The sequence below is a fragment of the Helicoverpa armigera genome, chromosome 30 (assembly GCF_030705265.1).
Source record: "Helicoverpa armigera isolate CAAS_96S chromosome 30, ASM3070526v1, whole genome shotgun sequence".
In the NCBI taxonomy this organism is placed as follows: Eukaryota; Metazoa; Arthropoda; class Insecta; order Lepidoptera; family Noctuidae; genus Helicoverpa; species Helicoverpa armigera.
In genome coordinates this window covers 3,992,678-4,011,982 of record NC_087149.1, presented here as the reverse complement: position 1 = coordinate 4,011,982, position 19,305 = coordinate 3,992,678, and the positions used below count along the sequence as shown (strand labels likewise).

Here is a 19,305-nt window from a genome sequence, read left to right as displayed (position 1 = left end):
AAACTTGCATAAGGTTAGAGAGTCTTATGTGAAGCCTTCCTCTTCATAAAATAGGTTTACTGTAAGGAGGTATGTAAACTCATTCCTAAAGTTTTAACACTGGCCACTAATTAAAGAAAACATACCATCAAACAGTCAACTGACAGCGAAAGAAACTGTCAAGGAATTTTTCAACACAACTAATTTTAAAATAACAATAGTTATAGTTACTAAAATTTCCATTATTGTTAAATAATTTAAAATTGCTTTAATATTATTTAAAATCTCGATCTTGTCTATTACATTGCGCGCGGAAACAAGATGGCGACGTCTGTGATGCGCACGGGATGGCGTGCATCGGGAGGAACGTTGAAATCCTTATCAACATACCCAAAAACCTTGCTAAATGCACATGTTTACCCCAATGCGCCGAACTCAATTATTATTCACACACAAAAACGATCCTTATTCGGTAAGTCGTATATTTCATTTTAGTTTAAAACCTAGATTAATTTTACTGGACCATACCTTTGTTCTTCTTGATTATGTCTCGTGGACTGTTCCTAAATTAAGGCCCTTTCACATACTGACCATCTTGGTTGACTTAAGAAACTGTCAATGTCAAGATAGGTAGTTATTGATCTGGATGGCCATGGTATAGAGAGGAAGGGCAGGAAAGAATAAAAATGGAATACCTAGGATGACTTTGGCTGATATTCCACTGGTAGAGACACTAGCTAAGCTGAGTACGGCTTGAAAGAAATTACATCAGTTCTTCGCCCGGCTTAGTTCAGCTCTGCTTTTTGGACCTCGATCCCCAGCATACCAACTTTTAGAATCAGAGACTTGTAGGTACCTAGGTAATCTGTCATGTTAATGGAAGTATTTTTAAAATGCCTTATCAAAAACACGAGCTGTACCTATGCTTTCCAAAAAAATTGAAATGATGAAAAATCCAAAAACTTCCTTCAATTAATCTTAATTAAATTAAACATAAGTTCATAATTATTCAGGTACCTATGCCTATAACCATTTTGTATTAATTTAAGACCCTTTTAATACCTCCTTAATTTAAACTTTTTATTGAAACCTACATGAATGGGAGCACGGAATCTGATGAGGACCCTCGCTCAGCTATCAGGATCAACATGATGCCGCCTAAAATACGACTGAATAGAGACATTATCTTCACTTTGGAAGATCTTTTTGGTTCGTTCTTGTGACCAATGCAAATTGTGTGGTTTTTATCGTGTTGTGATGTCGCTTTAACTCCATCGAAAATAAAAGGGTCATAGCACACATAATAATATTAACTATTAAAAGGATTGTCACCGTATCCACTCAAACTGGGGCCCGATTCTCCTAATTGTACTTAAGCGACATACGATTCACATCCGACTGAGATCCAATCACGACTCAATTGCGATTGAAGCGTATGTGGCATTCCCCTATTTTTTCTTTTAAATAAACATTTTTATCCGTTTCTGTGATTCATTAATGAATCATATTGTCTGCAAATTATTTACGATTGCAAAATGATTATACAGCAAACTACCGTATAGACCAAAAGGCAGACCAATAGAATGTTATTGGAATACGATTGGTCTTTTATTAGTAGCAGAATGCCCGCTAAGGTTAAAACTGCTATTGCGATTCAATTTCTATTCAGCTTTAGCATTATGAACTTAGCAGAATCGTGCCCCAATTCTTTATAATTTGTATGAAACTCCCAATTACTGTAACGCACACTAATAAATTGTAATAGAACGTAATTGAGAGCTTGAATTGGTATGTGTTCTATGACCTAAATGCCGAAGCTATCTTTACGAAACTTGCGAAACATGGTCGAATGTCTATTTTTTATTGGGTTGGAGTATACACCTTAACGCATTTATTAAAGCGCCTAAATAATTAGTGTGAGCAAGCTTTATTTAGCCACCAAAGTTTGAAGTGACACGGCACTGAGTGTGATATTTTCTAATTTCTTTGCTTTGAGTGTTCTTGTGACGAGTTTGACTTTATTTTCTTATGGCATGTGCTGTATTTAAATGTTTTTTTTTTGCTATTGACTCCAAAGAAGGTATGTATTTCGTTCCATGTTGCACTTTTTTGTTTGTTCTCTACACTCATTTAATCAAACTGGACCGACAATCAGCACAGAAAAAAGGTTTTATTCAACTTGACCTGTGTTTCTTTCCAGCATCACTAGGTGGCACCACAGCTCTGTTCGTTGGGGCCAGCGTGTTGACTGTGGTAGAGACATTCCTCTTCATCATACGGCAGATAGTGCCATTGGTCATGAGAAGAAGCCGCGTTAAAGTTGTTGCGTATAAACCTTAGAGATGACCTGCTTTAGCCTGCCTTCTTGGCCAAGTCGTCTTACATTAAAATTGTATTCAATGTATGCACTTGTTCTTAAATAACGAGTTGTTTGCCCACAAAGATTTTAAAAAGGTAGAAATGTTTTGACTGTTTTTTTTATATATTTTCGCAGGACTCTTGTAGTGTTGTTCGAGTCAGAAGTTGTAATTGCTAAGGCAAAATAATAAAATAAAATAAATGATGTTTCGGGTGTGGAAAGTGGTTTTATTTACCTTTTTATGATAGTATGGTAAGTTACCTATCCAACATCAACCCAAAATTAATGTAAAAAAAAATCTATCAGTAACTGGAAATATATAGTTCAATGTCACTGATATGGAACAGTATACATTTTTGTTAACGCTGACGTAAGCAGCAGCTTTTATCATGAAGAAAATATTTTGTAAGTTTTCCAAATTATTAGTAACTAAACGCAACCCTCTAATTGTTGATTAAACAAGCGACAACAGAAACGAAACGTTGGATGCTGTCATAATGCCCCTCCCACTTTACAAATGTATTTATTTTCGAAAAATCTAACCTAATTTTAACCAATATTATAACAACGAACGAACGATAATCATGTTTTTGACTGTGCTGTCGTTAGTGATAAACACTATTTACTATGTGTTCTCTTTTTTGTATTTTTTACTCTCGTTTTCACACACAGTTCTCCCTTTCGGTATGGATGTGGGTATACTGGGCTTTTCCGCCTATTATTTGACTAGGCTGAGGAAACCTGAGCCGGAAAATGTGACCAGTATATTCGGGCCTGAGCCTTGGGGTAAGGAAAGTATGCAGAACCCAGAGAAAGTTGTCCGTTGTATCGCTCATAGAGGCGCAGGATTAGACGCCCCTGAAAACACTATGGAGGCCTTCAAGTATGTAAGTAATCATTAAAAACTCTTTACTATACACTCAAATATGTATTGAGAATAGAGGTTTTATTCAGAAGTTAAGCATCTGGCTGTAAAGAACATTTTGTGTCTGCAAAGTTTGTGAACAAATATTGATTTTTAAAATAGAACTATTGCGCTGTAATGGCGCGAAATCGTATTTTAGTAATAAATTAACATTAGTTTTAATTTTGTACACATAAGTTTATACTTTATGCTAATTTCCAGAAGTGGAAAGTTATATAATTTTTTTGCTTGAAATTATGTAAATAACAGACAAAATTTCAGTTCTGATCACACCAATAAATATTTTTTCTGTTTTGTTTCTGCAATCTACTGTGAATGTTCTCTCTGCTTTTAGACTCTTTAATCCAATTCATTCATCCATATTTTCCATCTTTCCAGTGTGTAGAAAGAGAATGCAATATCGTAGAACTTGACGTCAGAACGTCCAGAGACGGCAAGCTGGTACTCCTTCATGACCAAGGCTTGGAAAGGCTGACCGGCACAGATATAGCTAACGTGCATCTCATGGACTGGGATAAGATCAAGGATATCGATGTGGGTGCTACTCATCCTAATAGGTCGGTTTGGTTAGCTTTTTTATTGTTTTTAAGTAGGAGAATAGGATAGACCAAAAATTCATGTCTAATAAAGTTGTTCATCAGTACTACAGTTTGTGTATAGGTTCTTCATAGATGGCTAATATATGCAGTTGGTTAATTATATCTATACAAATATTATAAAGAGAAAAACTTTGTTTGTTTGGTTGTAATGGATAAACTCAAAAACTACTGGACCGATTTTAAATATTCTTTCACCATTAGAAAGCTATATTATCTGCAAGTAACATAGGCTATATTTTATCTCGGTGTGGGCAGTAGCTCCCACGGGACGTGGGTGAAACCGCGGGAAAACGGCTAGTAGAGTTATAAATTGATAGTTGCTTATGTCAAACTTAGAAATAATGTGGACATATTTATGACAAAAATGCTGAACAGAGTTCCATTGGTAGTCTTTTAGAAAATTCAAATTAGTTATCCTGTATTTATCCAGTTGCACTAAAAAAAAAGCTTTATATAGCCTTTTTTAATAAATGGGCTATACTGAAAGATTTTTTCAAATTGGTCTTGTAATTCCTGAGATTAGCAAGTTCAAGCAAAACAAACTCTTCAGCTTTTAAGTAAAGATTCAACAAATCAAATAATATAATATTTTTGCTCAATATATCTGTCATTGAACATCCTTGGCAGTAGTTACGGGTAGTCAGAAGCCAGTAAGTCTGACACCAGTCTAATCAAGGGGTATCGGGTTGCTACCTGGGCAACCCGATACCCCTTGGTTGGGGAGGTCAGATAGGCAGTCGCTTCTTGTAAAGCACTGGTACTCAGCTGAATCCGGTTAGACTGGAAGCCGACCCCAACATAATTGGGAAAAAGGCTCAGAGGATGATATCTATAGGAACTAACTGTCATCTCTATATTTTAGGAAACAGTTTCCCGACGTACGTCTATGTCTGCTGGATGAAGCTCTAGACTACTTATTAGCTAATAATGTCAAGGTCATCATTGATGTCAAGGGTGAAGATAAACAGGTATTTTTGAGGTGGTTTTAAATAGCTAAATAAAAACAGGAATATCCAAATTGAACTCTTTCTGTGTGGGGAAATTGGTTAAAAATACGTATGTTGAATTTTATCATGTTTATTTTATTTACTTTCATGTAAAATTTCATCAAAGTACTCATGTAGACTCTTTAATAATAATGTGTATGGGGGAAGGAAAATATATTTCACAGAACAATACATTTGATATAAAATAACAAATTATGTGATATAGGTAACATAATCTCACTCATTTTACCTGTAAAGCTATTTAGCCATATTGAATAATGAAATATAAAATTGCAGGTAGTAGCAGGTATATTGAATTGCTTCTCCACAAGACCAACGTTGTACCAAAATGCCGCAGTCACCTGTTTCAATCCATTCGTATTATATCAGGTATGTGTACTTTGATCTAAATTGCCAATCCTTTTCCTGTGTTGGGGTCGGGTTCCAGTCTAAATGATGAAGCTGATAACCAGTGTTTTACATAGAGCGACTATAGTTATCGGCACGGATATTGAGCCCTGACCTTCACCTGCGCAGAAGCGATTTATTGGTTTATTGCCTTATATGTACAGAGCGCAAAGCGATCCCCACTCTTCCGCCGAGAGCTCAATATCCGTGCCGGTAACTATACCTATCTGACCTCCGCAAAACAGTTGCCAAGGCAACCCAATACCAAGTACCATTGGTAGGACACTACAACTGAAAGTCAGAATTTCTGACTGCTTGTAACAACTGGTTGGACTTTGTTATCATTAAATCTGCCTATTGTATGTAATAATTATTTATGTTTACTTACCATTCATACATATCTGTACATACAAACTTATGCATTGATAATTTTATATACTAAGATTTTCAAGACAGCTACATTGGAGGCTGGTCTGATTGTTCCAATCTCTAAGCAATTTTATTCCCTGTTCTGATTCCCAGATACGTAGGAACGACCCCCAGATAGTGGGAGCTCTCAGTTACCGGCCGTACTGCTTCAGCTCGCAAGAGTATGACGCGGAACGAGGTCCTAACAATCCTAGGTGAGACCCCTCATATTCTAAAATTATGAATATTTCATGACGATTTTTGGTATGGTATCTTTTTACAATAGAAATATACCGAATAGATTACCTTCTCCTCTTTGGGAAATCGTGTAAAAATAATAACTGAAAAAATATACAGGCTGACCAAAAATACTTTGAGACTATACAGGCCGACCAAAAATGTTTTTGACATTATACAGGTTGACCAAAATTTTTTTATGTGTGTGTCATTTAATTTTGCCGTGGATTTTGGTGACATAAATATTATTATTTGCCCACAGATTCGCCGACAACCTCGCCCTACACAGCGTATTACGCTTTGCGGACATGATACACTCGCTACTGTGGCGCTGGTCGGCGCGCTGGTGCGCTGTCAGCGCCGTGCTGCTGCACAAGGATATCGTGAGCCCGTTAGTGATCAGTTATTGTGTAGTGTGCTATGTGTCTGTGTCTAGCGGACATGATACACTCGCTACTGTGGCGCTGGTCGGCGCGCTGGTGCGCTGTCAGCGCCGTGCTGCTGCACAAGGATATCGTGAGCCCGTTAGTGATCAGTTATTGTGTAGTGTGCTATGTGTCTGTGTCTAGCGGACATGATACACTCGCTACTGTGGCGCTGGTCGGCGCGCTGGTGCGCTGTCAGCGCCGTGCTGCTGCACAAGGATATCGTGAGCCCGTTGGTGATCAGTTATTGTGTAGTGTGCTATGTGTCTGTGTCTAGCGGACATGATACACTCGCTACTGTGGCGCTGGTCGGCGCGCTGGTGCGCTGTCAGCGCCGTGCTGCTGCACAAGGATATCGTGAGCCCGTTGGTGATCAGTTATTGTGTAGTGTGCTATGTGTCTGTGTCTAGCGGACATGATACACTCGCTACTGTGGCGCTGGTCGGCGCGCTGGTGCGCTGTCAGCGCCGTGCTGCTGCACAAGGATATCGTGAGCCCGTTGGTGATCAGTTATTGTGTAGTGTGCTATGTGTCTGTGTCTAGCGGACATGATACACTCGCTACTGTGGCGCTGGTCGGCGCGCTGGTGCGCTGTCAGCGCCGTGCTGCTGCACAAGGATATCGTGAGCCCGTTAGTGATCAGTTATTGTGTAGTGTGCTATGTGTCTGTGTCTAGCGGACATGATACACTCGCTACTGTGGCGCTGGTCGGCGCGCTGGTGCGCTGTCAGCGCCGTGCTGCTGCACAAGGATATCGTGAGCCCGTTAGTGATCAGTTATTGTGTAGTGTGCTATGTGTCTGTGTCTAGCGGACATGATACACTCGCTACTGTGGCGCTGGTCGGCGCGCTGGTGCGCTGTCAGCGCCGTGCTGCTGCACAAGGATATCGTGAGCCCGTTAGTGATCAGTTATTGTGTAGTGTGCTATGTGTCTGTGTCTAGCGGACATGATACACTCGCTACTGTGGCGCTGGTCGGCGCGCTGGTGCGCTGTCAGCGCCGTGCTGCTGCACAAGGATATCGTGAGCCCGTTGGTGATCAGTTATTGTGTAGTGTGCTATGTGTCTGTGTCTAGCGGACATGATACACTCGCTACTGTGGCGCTGGTCGGCGCGCTGGTGCGCTGTCAGCGCCGTGCTGCTGCACAAGGATATCGTGAGCCCGTTAGTGATCAGTTATTGTGTAGTGTGCTATGTGTCTGTGTCTAGCGGACATGATACACTCGCTACTGTGGCGCTGGTCGGCGCGCTGGTGCGCTGTCAGCGCCGTGCTGCTGCACAAGGATATCGTGAGCCCGTTAGTGATCAGTTATTGTGTAGTGTGCTATGTGTCTGTGTCTAGCGGACATGATACACTCGCTACTGTGGCGCTGGTCGGCGCGCTGGTGCGCTGTCAGCGCCGTGCTGCTGCACAAGGATATCGTGAGCCCGTTAGTGATCAGTTATTGTGTAGTGTGCTATGTGTCTGTGTCTAGCGGACATGATACACTCGCTACTGTGGCGCTGGTCGGCGCGCTGGTGCGCTGTCAGCGCCGTGCTGCTGCACAAGGATATCGTGAGCCCGTTGGTGATCAGTTATTGTGTAGTGTGCTATGTGTCTGTGTCTAGCGGACATGATACACTCGCTACTGTGGCGCTGGTCGGCGCGCTGGTGCGCTGTCAGCGCCGTGCTGCTGCACAAGGATATCGTGAGCCCGTTAGTGATCAGTTATTGTGTAGTGTGCTATGTGTCTGTGTCTAGCGGACATGATACACTCGCTACTGTGGCGCTGGTCGGCGCGCTGGTGCGCTGTCAGCGCCGTGCTGCTGCACAAGGATATCGTGAGCCCGTTGGTGATCAGTTATTGTGTAGTGTGCTATGTGTCTGTGTCTAGCGGACATGATACACTCGCTACTGTGGCGCTGGTCGGCGCGCTGGTGCGCTGTCAGCGCCGTGCTGCTGCACAAGGATATCGTGAGCCCGTTAGTGATCAGTTATTGTGTAGTGTGCTATGTGTCTGTGTCTAGCGGACATGATACACTCGCTACTGTGGCGCTGGTCGGCGCGCTGGTGCGCTGTCAGCGCCGTGCTGCTGCACAAGGATATCGTGAGCCCGTTAGTGATCAGTTATTGTGTAGTGTGCTATGTGTCTGTGTCTAGCGGACATGATACACTCGCTACTGTGGCGCTGGTCGGCGCGCTGGTGCGCTGTCAGCGCCGTGCTGCTGCACAAGGATATCGTGAGCCCGTTAGTGATCAGTTATTGTGTAGTGTGCTATGTGTCTGTGTCTAGCGGACATGATACACTCGCTACTGTGGCGCTGGTCGGCGCGCTGGTGCGCTGTCAGCGCCGTGCTGCTGCACAAGGATATCGTGAGCCCGTTGGTGATCAGTTATTGTGTAGTGTGCTATGTGTCTGTGTCTAGCGGACATGATACACTCGCTACTGTGGCGCTGGTCGGCGCGCTGGTGCGCTGTCAGCGCCGTGCTGCTGCACAAGGATATCGTGAGCCCGTTGGTGATCAGTTATTGTGTAGTGTGCTATGTGTCTGTGTCTAGCGGACATGATACACTCGCTACTGTGGCGCTGGTCGGCGCGCTGGTGCGCTGTCAGCGCCGTGCTGCTGCACAAGGATATCGTGAGCCCGTTAGTGATCAGTTATTGTGTAGTGTGCTATGTGTCTGTGTCTAGCGGACATGATACACTCGCTACTGTGGCGCTGGTCGGCGCGCTGGTGCGCTGTCAGCGCCGTGCTGCTGCACAAGGATATCGTGAGCCCGTTGGTGATCAGTTATTGTGTAGTGTGCTATGTGTCTGTGTCTAGCGGACATGATACACTCGCTACTGTGGCGCTGGTCGGCGCGCTGGTGCGCTGTCAGCGCCGTGCTGCTGCACAAGGATATCGTGAGCCCGTTAGTGATCAGTTATTGTGTAGTGTGCTATGTGTCTGTGTCTAGCGGACATGATACACTCGCTACTGTGGCGCTGGTCGGCGCGCTGGTGCGCTGTCAGCGCCGTGCTGCTGCACAAGGATATCGTGAGCCCGTTGGTGATCAGTTATTGTGTAGTGTGCTATGTGTCTGTGTCTAGCGGACATGATACACTCGCTACTGTGGCGCTGGTCGGCGCGCTGGTGCGCTGTCAGCGCCGTGCTGCTGCACAAGGATATCGTGAGCCCGTTGGTGATCAGTTATTGTGTAGTGTGCTATGTGTCTGTGTCTAGCGGACATGATACACTCGCTACTGTGGCGCTGGTCGGCGCGCTGGTGCGCTGTCAGCGCCGTGCTGCTGCACAAGGATATCGTGAGCCCGTTAGTGATCAGTTATTGTGTAGTGTGCTATGTGTCTGTGTCTAGCGGACATGATACACTCGCTACTGTGGCGCTGGTCGGCGCGCTGGTGCGCTGTCAGCGCCGTGCTGCTGCACAAGGATATCGTGAGCCCGTTGGTGATCAGTTATTGTGTAGTGTGCTATGTGTCTGTGTCTAGCGGACATGATACACTCGCTACTGTGGCGCTGGTCGGCGCGCTGGTGCGCTGTCAGCGCCGTGCTGCTGCACAAGGATATCGTGAGCCCGTTAGTGATCAGTTATTGTGTAGTGTGCTATGTGTCTGTGTCTAGCGGACATGATACACTCGCTACTGTGGCGCTGGTCGGCGCGCTGGTGCGCTGTCAGCGCCGTGCTGCTGCACAAGGATATCGTGAGCCCGTTGGTGATCAGTTATTGTGTAGTGTGCTATGTGTCTGTGTCTAGCGGACATGATACACTCGCTACTGTGGCGCTGGTCGGCGCGCTGGTGCGCTGTCAGCGCCGTGCTGCTGCACAAGGATATCGTGAGCCCGTTGGTGATCAGTTATTGTGTAGTGTGCTATGTGTCTGTGTCTAGCGGACATGATACACTCGCTACTGTGGCGCTGGTCGGCGCGCTGGTGCGCTGTCAGCGCCGTGCTGCTGCACAAGGATATCGTGAGCCCGTTAGTGATCAGTTATTGTGTAGTGTGCTATGTGTCTGTGTCTAGCGGACATGATACACTCGCTACTGTGGCGCTGGTCGGCGCGCTGGTGCGCTGTCAGCGCCGTGCTGCTGCACAAGGATATCGTGAGCCCGTTAGTGATCAGTTATTGTGTAGTGTGCTATGTGTCTGTGTCTAGCGGACATGATACACTCGCTACTGTGGCGCTGGTCGGCGCGCTGGTGCGCTGTCAGCGCCGTGCTGCTGCACAAGGATATCGTGAGCCCGTTGGTGATCAGTTATTGTGTAGTGTGCTATGTGTCTGTGTCTAGCGGACATGATACACTCGCTACTGTGGCGCTGGTCGGCGCGCTGGTGCGCTGTCAGCGCCGTGCTGCTGCACAAGGATATCGTGAGCCCGTTGGTGATCAGTTATTGTGTAGTGTGCTATGTGTCTGTGTCTAGCGGACATGATACACTCGCTACTGTGGCGCTGGTCGGCGCGCTGGTGCGCTGTCAGCGCCGTGCTGCTGCACAAGGATATCGTGAGCCCGTTGGTGATCAGTTATTGTGTAGTGTGCTATGTGTCTGTGTCTAGCGGACATGATACACTCGCTACTGTGGCGCTGGTCGGCGCGCTGGTGCGCTGTCAGCGCCGTGCTGCTACAAGGATATCGTGAGCCCGTTAGTGATCAGTTATTGTGTAGTGTGCTATGTGTCTGTGTCTAGCGGACATGATACACTCGCTACTGTGGCGCTGGTCGGCGCGCTGGTGCGCTGTCAGCGCCGTGCTGCTGCACAAGGATATCGTGAGCCCGTTAGTGATCAGTTATTGTGTAGTGTGCTATGTGTCTGTGTCTAGCGGACATGATACACTCGCTACTGTGGCGCTGGTCGGCGCGCTGGTGCGCTGTCAGCGCCGTGCTGCTGCACAAGGATATCGTGAGCCCGTTGGTGATCAGTTATTGTGTAGTGTGCTATGTGTCTGTGTCTAGCGGACATGATACACTCGCTACTGTGGCGCTGGTCGGCGCGCTGGTGCGCTGTCAGCGCCGTGCTGCTGCACAAGGATATCGTGAGCCCGTTGGTGATCAGTTATTGTGTAGTGTGCTATGTGTCTGTGTCTAGCGGACATGATACACTCGCTACTGTGGCGCTGGTCGGCGCGCTGGTGCGCTGTCAGCGCCGTGCTGCTGCACAAGGATATCGTGAGCCCGTTGGTGATCAGTTATTGTGTAGTGTGCTATGTGTCTGTGTCTAGCGGACATGATACACTCGCTACTGTGGCGCTGGTCGGCGCGCTGGTGCGCTGTCAGCGCCGCTGCTGCACAAGGATATCGTGAGCCCGTTAGTGATCAGTTATTGTGTAGTGTGCTATGTGTCTGTGTCTAGCGGACATGATACACTCGCTACTGTGGCGCTGGTCGGCGCGCTGGTGCGCTGTCAGCGCCGTGCTGCTGCACAAGGATATCGTGAGCCCGTTAGTGATCAGTTATTGTGTAGTGTGCTATGTGTCTGTGTCTAGCGGACATGATACACTCGCTACTGTGGCGCTGGTCGGCGCGCTGGTGCGCTGTCAGCGCCGTGCTGCTGCACAAGGATATCGTGAGCCCGTTAGTGATCAGTTATTGTGTAGTGTGCTATGTGTCTGTGTCTAGCGGACATGATACACTCGCTACTGTGGCGCTGGTCGGCGCGCTGGTGCGCTGTCAGCGCCGTGCTGCTGCACAAGGATATCGTGAGCCCGTTAGTGATCAGTTATTGTGTAGTGTGCTATGTGTCTGTGTCTAGCGGACATGATACACTCGCTACTGTGGCGCTGGTCGGCGCGCTGGTGCGCTGTCAGCGCCGTGCTGCTGCACAAGGATATCGTGAGCCCGTTAGTGATCAGTTATTGTGTAGTGTGCTATGTGTCTGTGTCTAGCGGACATGATACACTCGCTACTGTGGCGCTGGTCGGCGCGCTGGTGCGCTGTCAGCGCCGTGCTGCTGCACAAGGATATCGTGAGCCCGTTGGTGATCAGTTATTGTGTAGTGTGCTATGTGTCTGTGTCTAGCGGACATGATACACTCGCTACTGTGGCGCTGGTCGGCGCGCTGGTGCGCTGTCAGCGCCGTGCTGCTGCACAAGGATATCGTGAGCCCGTTGGTGATCAGTTATTGTGTAGTGTGCTATGTGTCTGTGTCTAGCGGACATGATACACTCGCTACTGTGGCGCTGGTCGGCGCGCTGGTGCGCTGTCAGCGCCGTGCTGCTGCACAAGGATATCGTGAGCCCGTTGGTGATCAGTTATTGTGTAGTGTGCTATGTGTCTGTGTCTAGCGGACATGATACACTCGCTACTGTGGCGCTGGTCGGCGCGCTGGTGCGCTGTCAGCGCCGTGCTGCTGCACAAGGATATCGTGAGCCCGTTAGTGATCAGTTATTGTGTAGTGTGCTATGTGTCTGTGTCTAGCGGACATGATACACTCGCTACTGTGGCGCTGGTCGGCGCGCTGGTGCGCTGTCAGCGCCGTGCTGCTGCACAAGGATATCGTGAGCCCGTTAGTGATCAGTTATTGTGTAGTGTGCTATGTGTCTGTGTCTAGCGGACATGATACACTCGCTACTGTGGCGCTGGTCGGCGCGCTGGTGCGCTGTCAGCGCCGTGCTGCTGCACAAGGATATCGTGAGCCCGTTAGTGATCAGTTATTGTGTAGTGTGCTATGTGTCTGTGTCTAGCGGACATGATACACTCGCTACTGTGGCGCTGGTCGGCGCGCTGGTGCGCTGTCAGCGCCGTGCTGCTGCACAAGGATATCGTGAGCCCGTTGGTGATCAGTTATTGTGTAGTGTGCTATGTGTCTGTGTCTAGCGGACATGATACACTCGCTACTGTGGCGCTGGTCGGCGCGCTGGTGCGCTGTCAGCGCCGTGCTGCTGCACAAGGATATCGTGAGCCCGTTAGTGATCAGTTATTGTGTAGTGTGCTATGTGTCTGTGTCTAGCGGACATGATACACTCGCTACTGTGGCGCTGGTCGGCGCGCTGGTGCGCTGTCAGCGCCGTGCTGCTGCACAAGGATATCGTGAGCCCGTTAGTGATCAGTTATTGTGTAGTGTGCTATGTGTCTGTGTCTAGCGGACATGATACACTCGCTACTGTGGCGCTGGTCGGCGCGCTGGTGCGCTGTCAGCGCCGCTGCTGCACAAGGATATCGTGAGCCCGTTAGTGATCAGTTATTGTGTAGTGTGCTATGTGTCTGTGTCTAGCGGACATGATACACTCGCTACTGTGGCGCTGGTCGGCGCGCTGGTGCGCTGTCAGCGCCGTGCTGCTGCACAAGGATATCGTGAGCCCGTTGGTGATCAGTTATTGTGTAGTGTGCTATGTGTCTGTGTCTAGCGGACATGATACACTCGCTACTGTGGCGCTGGTCGGCGCGCTGGTGCGCTGTCAGCGCCGTGCTGCTGCACAAGGATATCGTGAGCCCGTTAGTGATCAGTTATTGTGTAGTGTGCTATGTGTCTGTGTCTAGCGGACATGATACACTCGCTACTGTGGCGCTGGTCGGCGCGCTGGTGCGCTGTCAGCGCCGTGCTGCTGCACAAGGATATCGTGAGCCCGTTAGTGATCAGTTATTGTGTAGTGTGCTATGTGTCTGTGTCTAGCGGACATGATACACTCGCTACTGTGGCGCTGGTCGGCGCGCTGGTGCGCTGTCAGCGCCGTGCTGCTGCACAAGGATATCGTGAGCCCGTTAGTGATCAGTTATTGTGTAGTGTGCTATGTGTCTGTGTCTAGCGGACATGATACACTCGCTACTGTGGCGCTGGTCGGCGCGCTGGTGCGCTGTCAGCGCCGTGCTGCTGCACAAGGATATCGTGAGCCCGTTAGTGATCAGTTATTGTGTAGTGTGCTATGTGTCTGTGTCTAGCGGACATGATACACTCGCTACTGTGGCGCTGGTCGGCGCGCTGGTGCGCTGTCAGCGCCGTGCTGCTGCACAAGGATATCGTGAGCCCGTTGGTGATCAGTTATTGTGTAGTGTGCTATGTGTCTGTGTCTAGCGGACATGATACACTCGCTACTGTGGCGCTGGTCGGCGCGCTGGTGCGCTGTCAGCGCCGTGCTGCTGCACAAGGATATCGTGAGCCCGTTGGTGATCAGTTATTGTGTAGTGTGCTATGTGTCTGTGTCTAGCGGACATGATACACTCGCTACTGTGGCGCTGGTCGGCGCGCTGGTGCGCTGTCAGCGCCGTGCTGCTGCACAAGGATATCGTGAGCCCGTTGGTGATCAGTTATTGTGTAGTGTGCTATGTGTCTGTGTCTAGCGGACATGATACACTCGCTACTGTGGCGCTGGTCGGCGCGCTGGTGCGCTGTCAGCGCCGTGCTGCTGCACAAGGATATCGTGAGCCCGTTGGTGATCAGTTATTGTGTAGTGTGCTATGTGTCTGTGTCTAGCGGACATGATACACTCGCTACTGTGGCGCTGGTCGGCGCGCTGGTGCGCTGTCAGCGCCGTGCTGCTGCACAAGGATATCGTGAGCCCGTTGGTGATCAGTTATTGTGTAGTGTGCTATGTGTCTGTGTCTAGCGGACATGATACACTCGCTACTGTGGCGCTGGTCGGCGCGCTGGTGCGCTGTCAGCGCCGTGCTGCTGCACAAGGATATCGTGAGCCCGTTGGTGATCAGTTATTGTGTAGTGTGCTATGTGTCTGTGTCTAGCGGACATGATACACTCGCTACTGTGGCGCTGGTCGGCGCGCTGGTGCGCTGTCAGCGCCGTGCTGCTGCACAAGGATATCGTGAGCCCGTTGGTGATCAGTTATTGTGTAGTGTGCTATGTGTCTGTGTCTAGCGGACATGATACACTCGCTACTGTGGCGCTGGTCGGCGCGCTGGTGCGCTGTCAGCGCCGTGCTGCTGCACAAGGATATCGTGAGCCCGTTGGTGATCAGTTATTGTGTAGTGTGCTATGTGTCTGTGTCTAGCGGACATGATACACTCGCTACTGTGGCGCTGGTCGGCGCGCTGGTGCGCTGTCAGCGCCGTGCTGCTGCACAAGGATATCGTGAGCCCGTTAGTGATCAGTTATTGTGTAGTGTGCTATGTGTCTGTGTCTAGCGGACATGATACACTCGCTACTGTGGCGCTGGTCGGCGCGCTGGTGCGCTGTCAGCGCCGTGCTGCTGCACAAGGATATCGTGAGCCCGTTAGTGATCAGTTATTGTGTAGTGTGCTATGTGTCTGTGTCTAGCGGACATGATACACTCGCTACTGTGGCGCTGGTCGGCGCGCTGGTGCGCTGTCAGCGCCGTGCTGCTGCACAAGGATATCGTGAGCCCGTTGGTGATCAGTTATTGTGTAGTGTGCTATGTGTCTGTGTCTAGCGGACATGATACACTCGCTACTGTGGCGCTGGTCGGCGCGCTGGTGCGCTGTCAGCGCCGTGCTGCTGCACAAGGATATCGTGAGCCCGTTGGTGATCAGTTATTGTGTAGTGTGCTATGTGTCTGTGTCTAGCGGACATGATACACTCGCTACTGTGGCGCTGGTCGGCGCGCTGGTGCGCTGTCAGCGCCGTGCTGCTGCACAAGGATATCGTGAGCCCGTTGGTGATCAGTTATTGTGTAGTGTGCTATGTGTCTGTGTCTAGCGGACATGATACACTCGCTACTGTGGCGCTGGTCGGCGCGCTGGTGCGCTGTCAGCGCCGTGCTGCTGCACAAGGATATCGTGAGCCCGTTAGTGATCAGTTATTGTGTAGTGTGCTATGTGTCTGTGTCTAGCGGACATGATACACTCGCTACTGTGGCGCTGGTCGGCGCGCTGGTCAAATAAATATGGCGTTATTGCGTTTTATTTTGTGTTTTTTAAACAAGTTTTTTTTTTATGGTGGTGTAGTTCTTTTTAATGAATTTTGAAAACAAAAACCTTTATTTCGGTTTGATCAATATAATTGTTAACATTCCAAACACCATTTCCTTAAATCATTCCGTAGTTCCTTGTTCCTTAATTTCTATTCTGGTATCCCAAATATGTATTACGCCTGCATTCTTCTTTGTCACTCATCATACTTAAGGCCGATTGGCCGAAAACATAAATGTTTTTCCTGTAATCTCAATCATACATACCTTCATTTTTCCTATATACGTGAAAAATACATTATGAACAGTCGTTTTAATAAAACTGGCGTTCATTTAGCAGTACATATAGGCCTGACTGTTGTATTTTGTCATACTAGGAGTGAAATCCAATACTGGCGATGGCTCGGCGTCCGCTGCGCCGGGTGGTGCGTCAACCGGCCGTTAGAGAAGTTGTACTGGCGCGGTGTGCTTAAAGCGCCCTACCTTGCGAATACGCTGCTCGGAGAACCTGATGTGAGTAGACCTTCATATAGGGGGGATGTTTATAAAGTGCAAAAATTAAATTGAGGTGATCGTTGATTAATTTTATGGACAGAAAAAGTTTTATTTTGTTTAATTTTTTTATTGTAACCTATGATGATGCATAATGATTGGAAGTAATACAATTTGGAATCATATATTTTTTTCATAGTTCTTTGCAATAATTGTAAAATTTCTTAATAAGAAGGTACTTTTAATGAAAAAATAATTATTATTTGATGTTAGTGCACGTTATAAACATAGTTGTAAGTCTAGGGCTGCCATCCGTCCGGGTTTCCCCGGATTTGTCCTCGTTTGGAGGCCGTCCGGGGGACGTCCGGGCGGGGTTTCAAGAAGTGTGCGGGGAAAACCCGGACATTTTTCTTACGAGTTGAATTACAATCGACACACAGACTGCAGAAGTCGAAGTGTCTCAAAACTCAAAAATTTCGCGCTCGCTTCGCTCGCGGCTTCCTTTCTTGACACTGTCTCTTTTTACGTTTAGCTACTTTAATATCCCAATATTCAAAAAATGTTGCGCTCGCTTCGCTCGCGGCTTCTTCACTTTGCGGATTTTTTTTATTATACAAGTTTAGGTGCTTTAGTGCCTAATCACCATCAAGTAACCTATCAAAAAGGTAGCGCCGTTTTAAGTCCTATTACTAACAAGAAGCTAACTCCTAGTTTCCATATGAGCTTTCTTATTTATGACCTTCGAAATATTAAGTCATAATTAGACATCGGATTATATGCACTATCAAAATGCCAAAATATGCATGCAAATATGCACTAAAAAAGAGCGAAATATGCACAATTAAAAAACCACTATTAGAATCAACTTTAATTTTCACAACATATATTTAAATATACATAGAGGTACTATTAGTTGTAATTCTTGTGACAATATACAATTACATATTTTTCAAGGTTTTCTGCCGCAAATTTGTGATGTTTGTCACTTAAAATTAATTTATAGGCTGAAAATGACCTTTCGACGTCAACTACCGGACAGAACTTGAAATTTGGCGCCATTTCTGCCGAGATATACTTTGGCGACAGCGCACTGAGGAGAGCGTACTAATTATTATTATTTTCTGTATAAATACTGAAAGAAGCACTATCAATGAAAAAGTACCAAAATATGCAATAACGCTAAAATAATAGCATAATATGCATTTGCATATGCAAACATGCAAATGCATATAATCCGATGTCTAGTCATAATCTTTCAACACTAGGTACCTACTACTTGAGCTAGATATTGGCCCTGACGTTACATATAAGGAAGCACCTCATTGAATTTAAGTATATAATAGTAATATTAAAAACTAGGTCTTGTTTTGTTTGTGTCCGGGTTTTTTTAATATTTGTCCGGGTTTCGCGAAATTCGAAATGGCAGCCCTAGTTGTAAGTAAGATGCAGTTCCGGCGAGTCCTACTCAAGGTCGCACAATTTTTTTTTTAGATTTTTGACAGTAAATAAAAAACCTGAATTTTTTTTTCTTCAAAATATAGTGGGGTACAACTTTTTTTATAATTTTGTTTTAAAATGCCGAATTTACAGGTCGAGAAAAAGACAACAGAGAAGGACAGTTACAGCAATTTGGACCGCCCCGGTCCGCTAGTAGACAAACTACTTGAGCCCGAACGAAAGATGTCGTCCGGACAGAATTAATTGATATTTATTTATTTAAATAATAAATAAAATAAAAAAAAACGAACAAAATGACCGATATATGCGTGGTTCTGCGGTGACAAACAGTTTTGAGGGCTTTGAAATTAAATTGCAAAAAATAAGACTAAGTTTGCCTCAGTCTTTTTTGAAAAAAAAAAGATTTTTATATAGGCACCCATTTTTTTGCAATCGAAATATTTTTTCGTAATTTTTTTTTTCAACGTTTTGACATAAAAGAAATTTAGTCTCGATTTGAAGCCGAAAAACTGTTTGACATCGCAGAAAATGCTCACTAGTACAAACGAAACCAAATTATTAGTATTATAGTCTTATCACTTCAACCGATCGATTTTTTACGTACCTAACTACAAAATGGGGATTAAAGTTATCGGGTAAAAAAGGCAATATTTTCTCATTCGTAGATCAAAGAGGCCTCGCGGAAAAGTGATGATGAGGCGCCTCGCCTAAAAGGAATGGATTAAGAAGCCTCGGTGTCTCGACGCAGCGGCGAGGCACGCCGGACGGAGTCAGACTGCCTCGAGCGCAGCGGACTTTTCACTTTAAAACTCTAGGGCCTGTTTTTCCTTTTACTTAAATTTTTTGGTGATTTCTACAGCCCTTAATGGACGCTAGATCGCGTAAATCAAAAAATTGATTTATTTTCGAGTCTACTTTATAATATTCGAGTCTTATAATTGGTTTTAGTTTACTATTGACCAATGACAATTATGACCCACCTTAAGTTTTCATATAGAGAAATTCAAATGCAATAAGGTCGGAATTCGAAATACACTGTAAAGGGAGATAGACTTTATTGTTTTGACAGTTTCAAACGATTTCTCGACAATGTGGGTCATACATGTGTTTGGTCGATCGAACACGGATGAAATGCTTTATTTGCGTGCCCTCATTAATTTAGAACCTGCATATTAATGCAGGACAACAATAAATAACAAATACATACATATTTTTCACCTATTTGGAGATTTTCGCA

General features: G+C 46.5%; 1 protein-coding gene across 3 annotated transcripts; it reads left to right on the top strand.

Annotated features, from left to right (window-relative positions):
* The first annotated feature begins 145 nt into the window (after positions 1-145).
* Positions 146-18,899, top strand: LOC110380798 (glycerophosphodiester phosphodiesterase 1). Of its 3 annotated transcripts, none has more exons than XM_049848213.2 (9): positions 146-451; positions 3,011-3,225; positions 3,642-3,820; positions 4,725-4,830; positions 5,146-5,238; positions 5,779-5,879; positions 6,164-6,292; positions 16,496-16,631; positions 18,734-18,899. In XM_049848213.2, exons 1-9 carry the CDS (start codon positions 301-303, stop codon positions 18,791-18,793), a joined length of 1,170 nt encoding a protein of 389 aa, XP_049704170.2. In that variant the 5' UTR covers positions 146-300; the 3' UTR covers positions 18,794-18,899. The 3 variants fall into 3 exon arrangements, with proteins under 3 accessions (XP_049704170.2, XP_049704168.1, XP_049704172.1); XM_049848211.2 differs by lacking the exon at positions 18,734-18,899 and adding an exon at positions 18,201-18,389; XM_049848215.2 differs by lacking the exons at positions 146-451; positions 18,734-18,899 and adding exons at positions 2,622-2,743; positions 18,201-18,388.
* The last annotated feature ends 406 nt before the right edge of the window (positions 18,900-19,305 follow it).

Bases quoted from the DNA above. Each gene is read 5' to 3' on its own strand.
- LOC110380798 (XM_049848211.2), top strand. From the start codon at position 301: ATGGCGACGTCTGTGATGCGCACGGGATGGCGTGCATCGGGAGGAACG. The intron at 452-3,010 runs GTAAGTCGTATA...TTTCACACACAG, and splicing joins ACAAAAACGATCCTTATTCG to TTCTCCCTTTCGGTATGGAT. The intron at 3,226-3,641 runs GTAAGTAATCAT...CCATCTTTCCAG, and splicing joins CTATGGAGGCCTTCAAGTAT to TGTGTAGAAAGAGAATGCAA.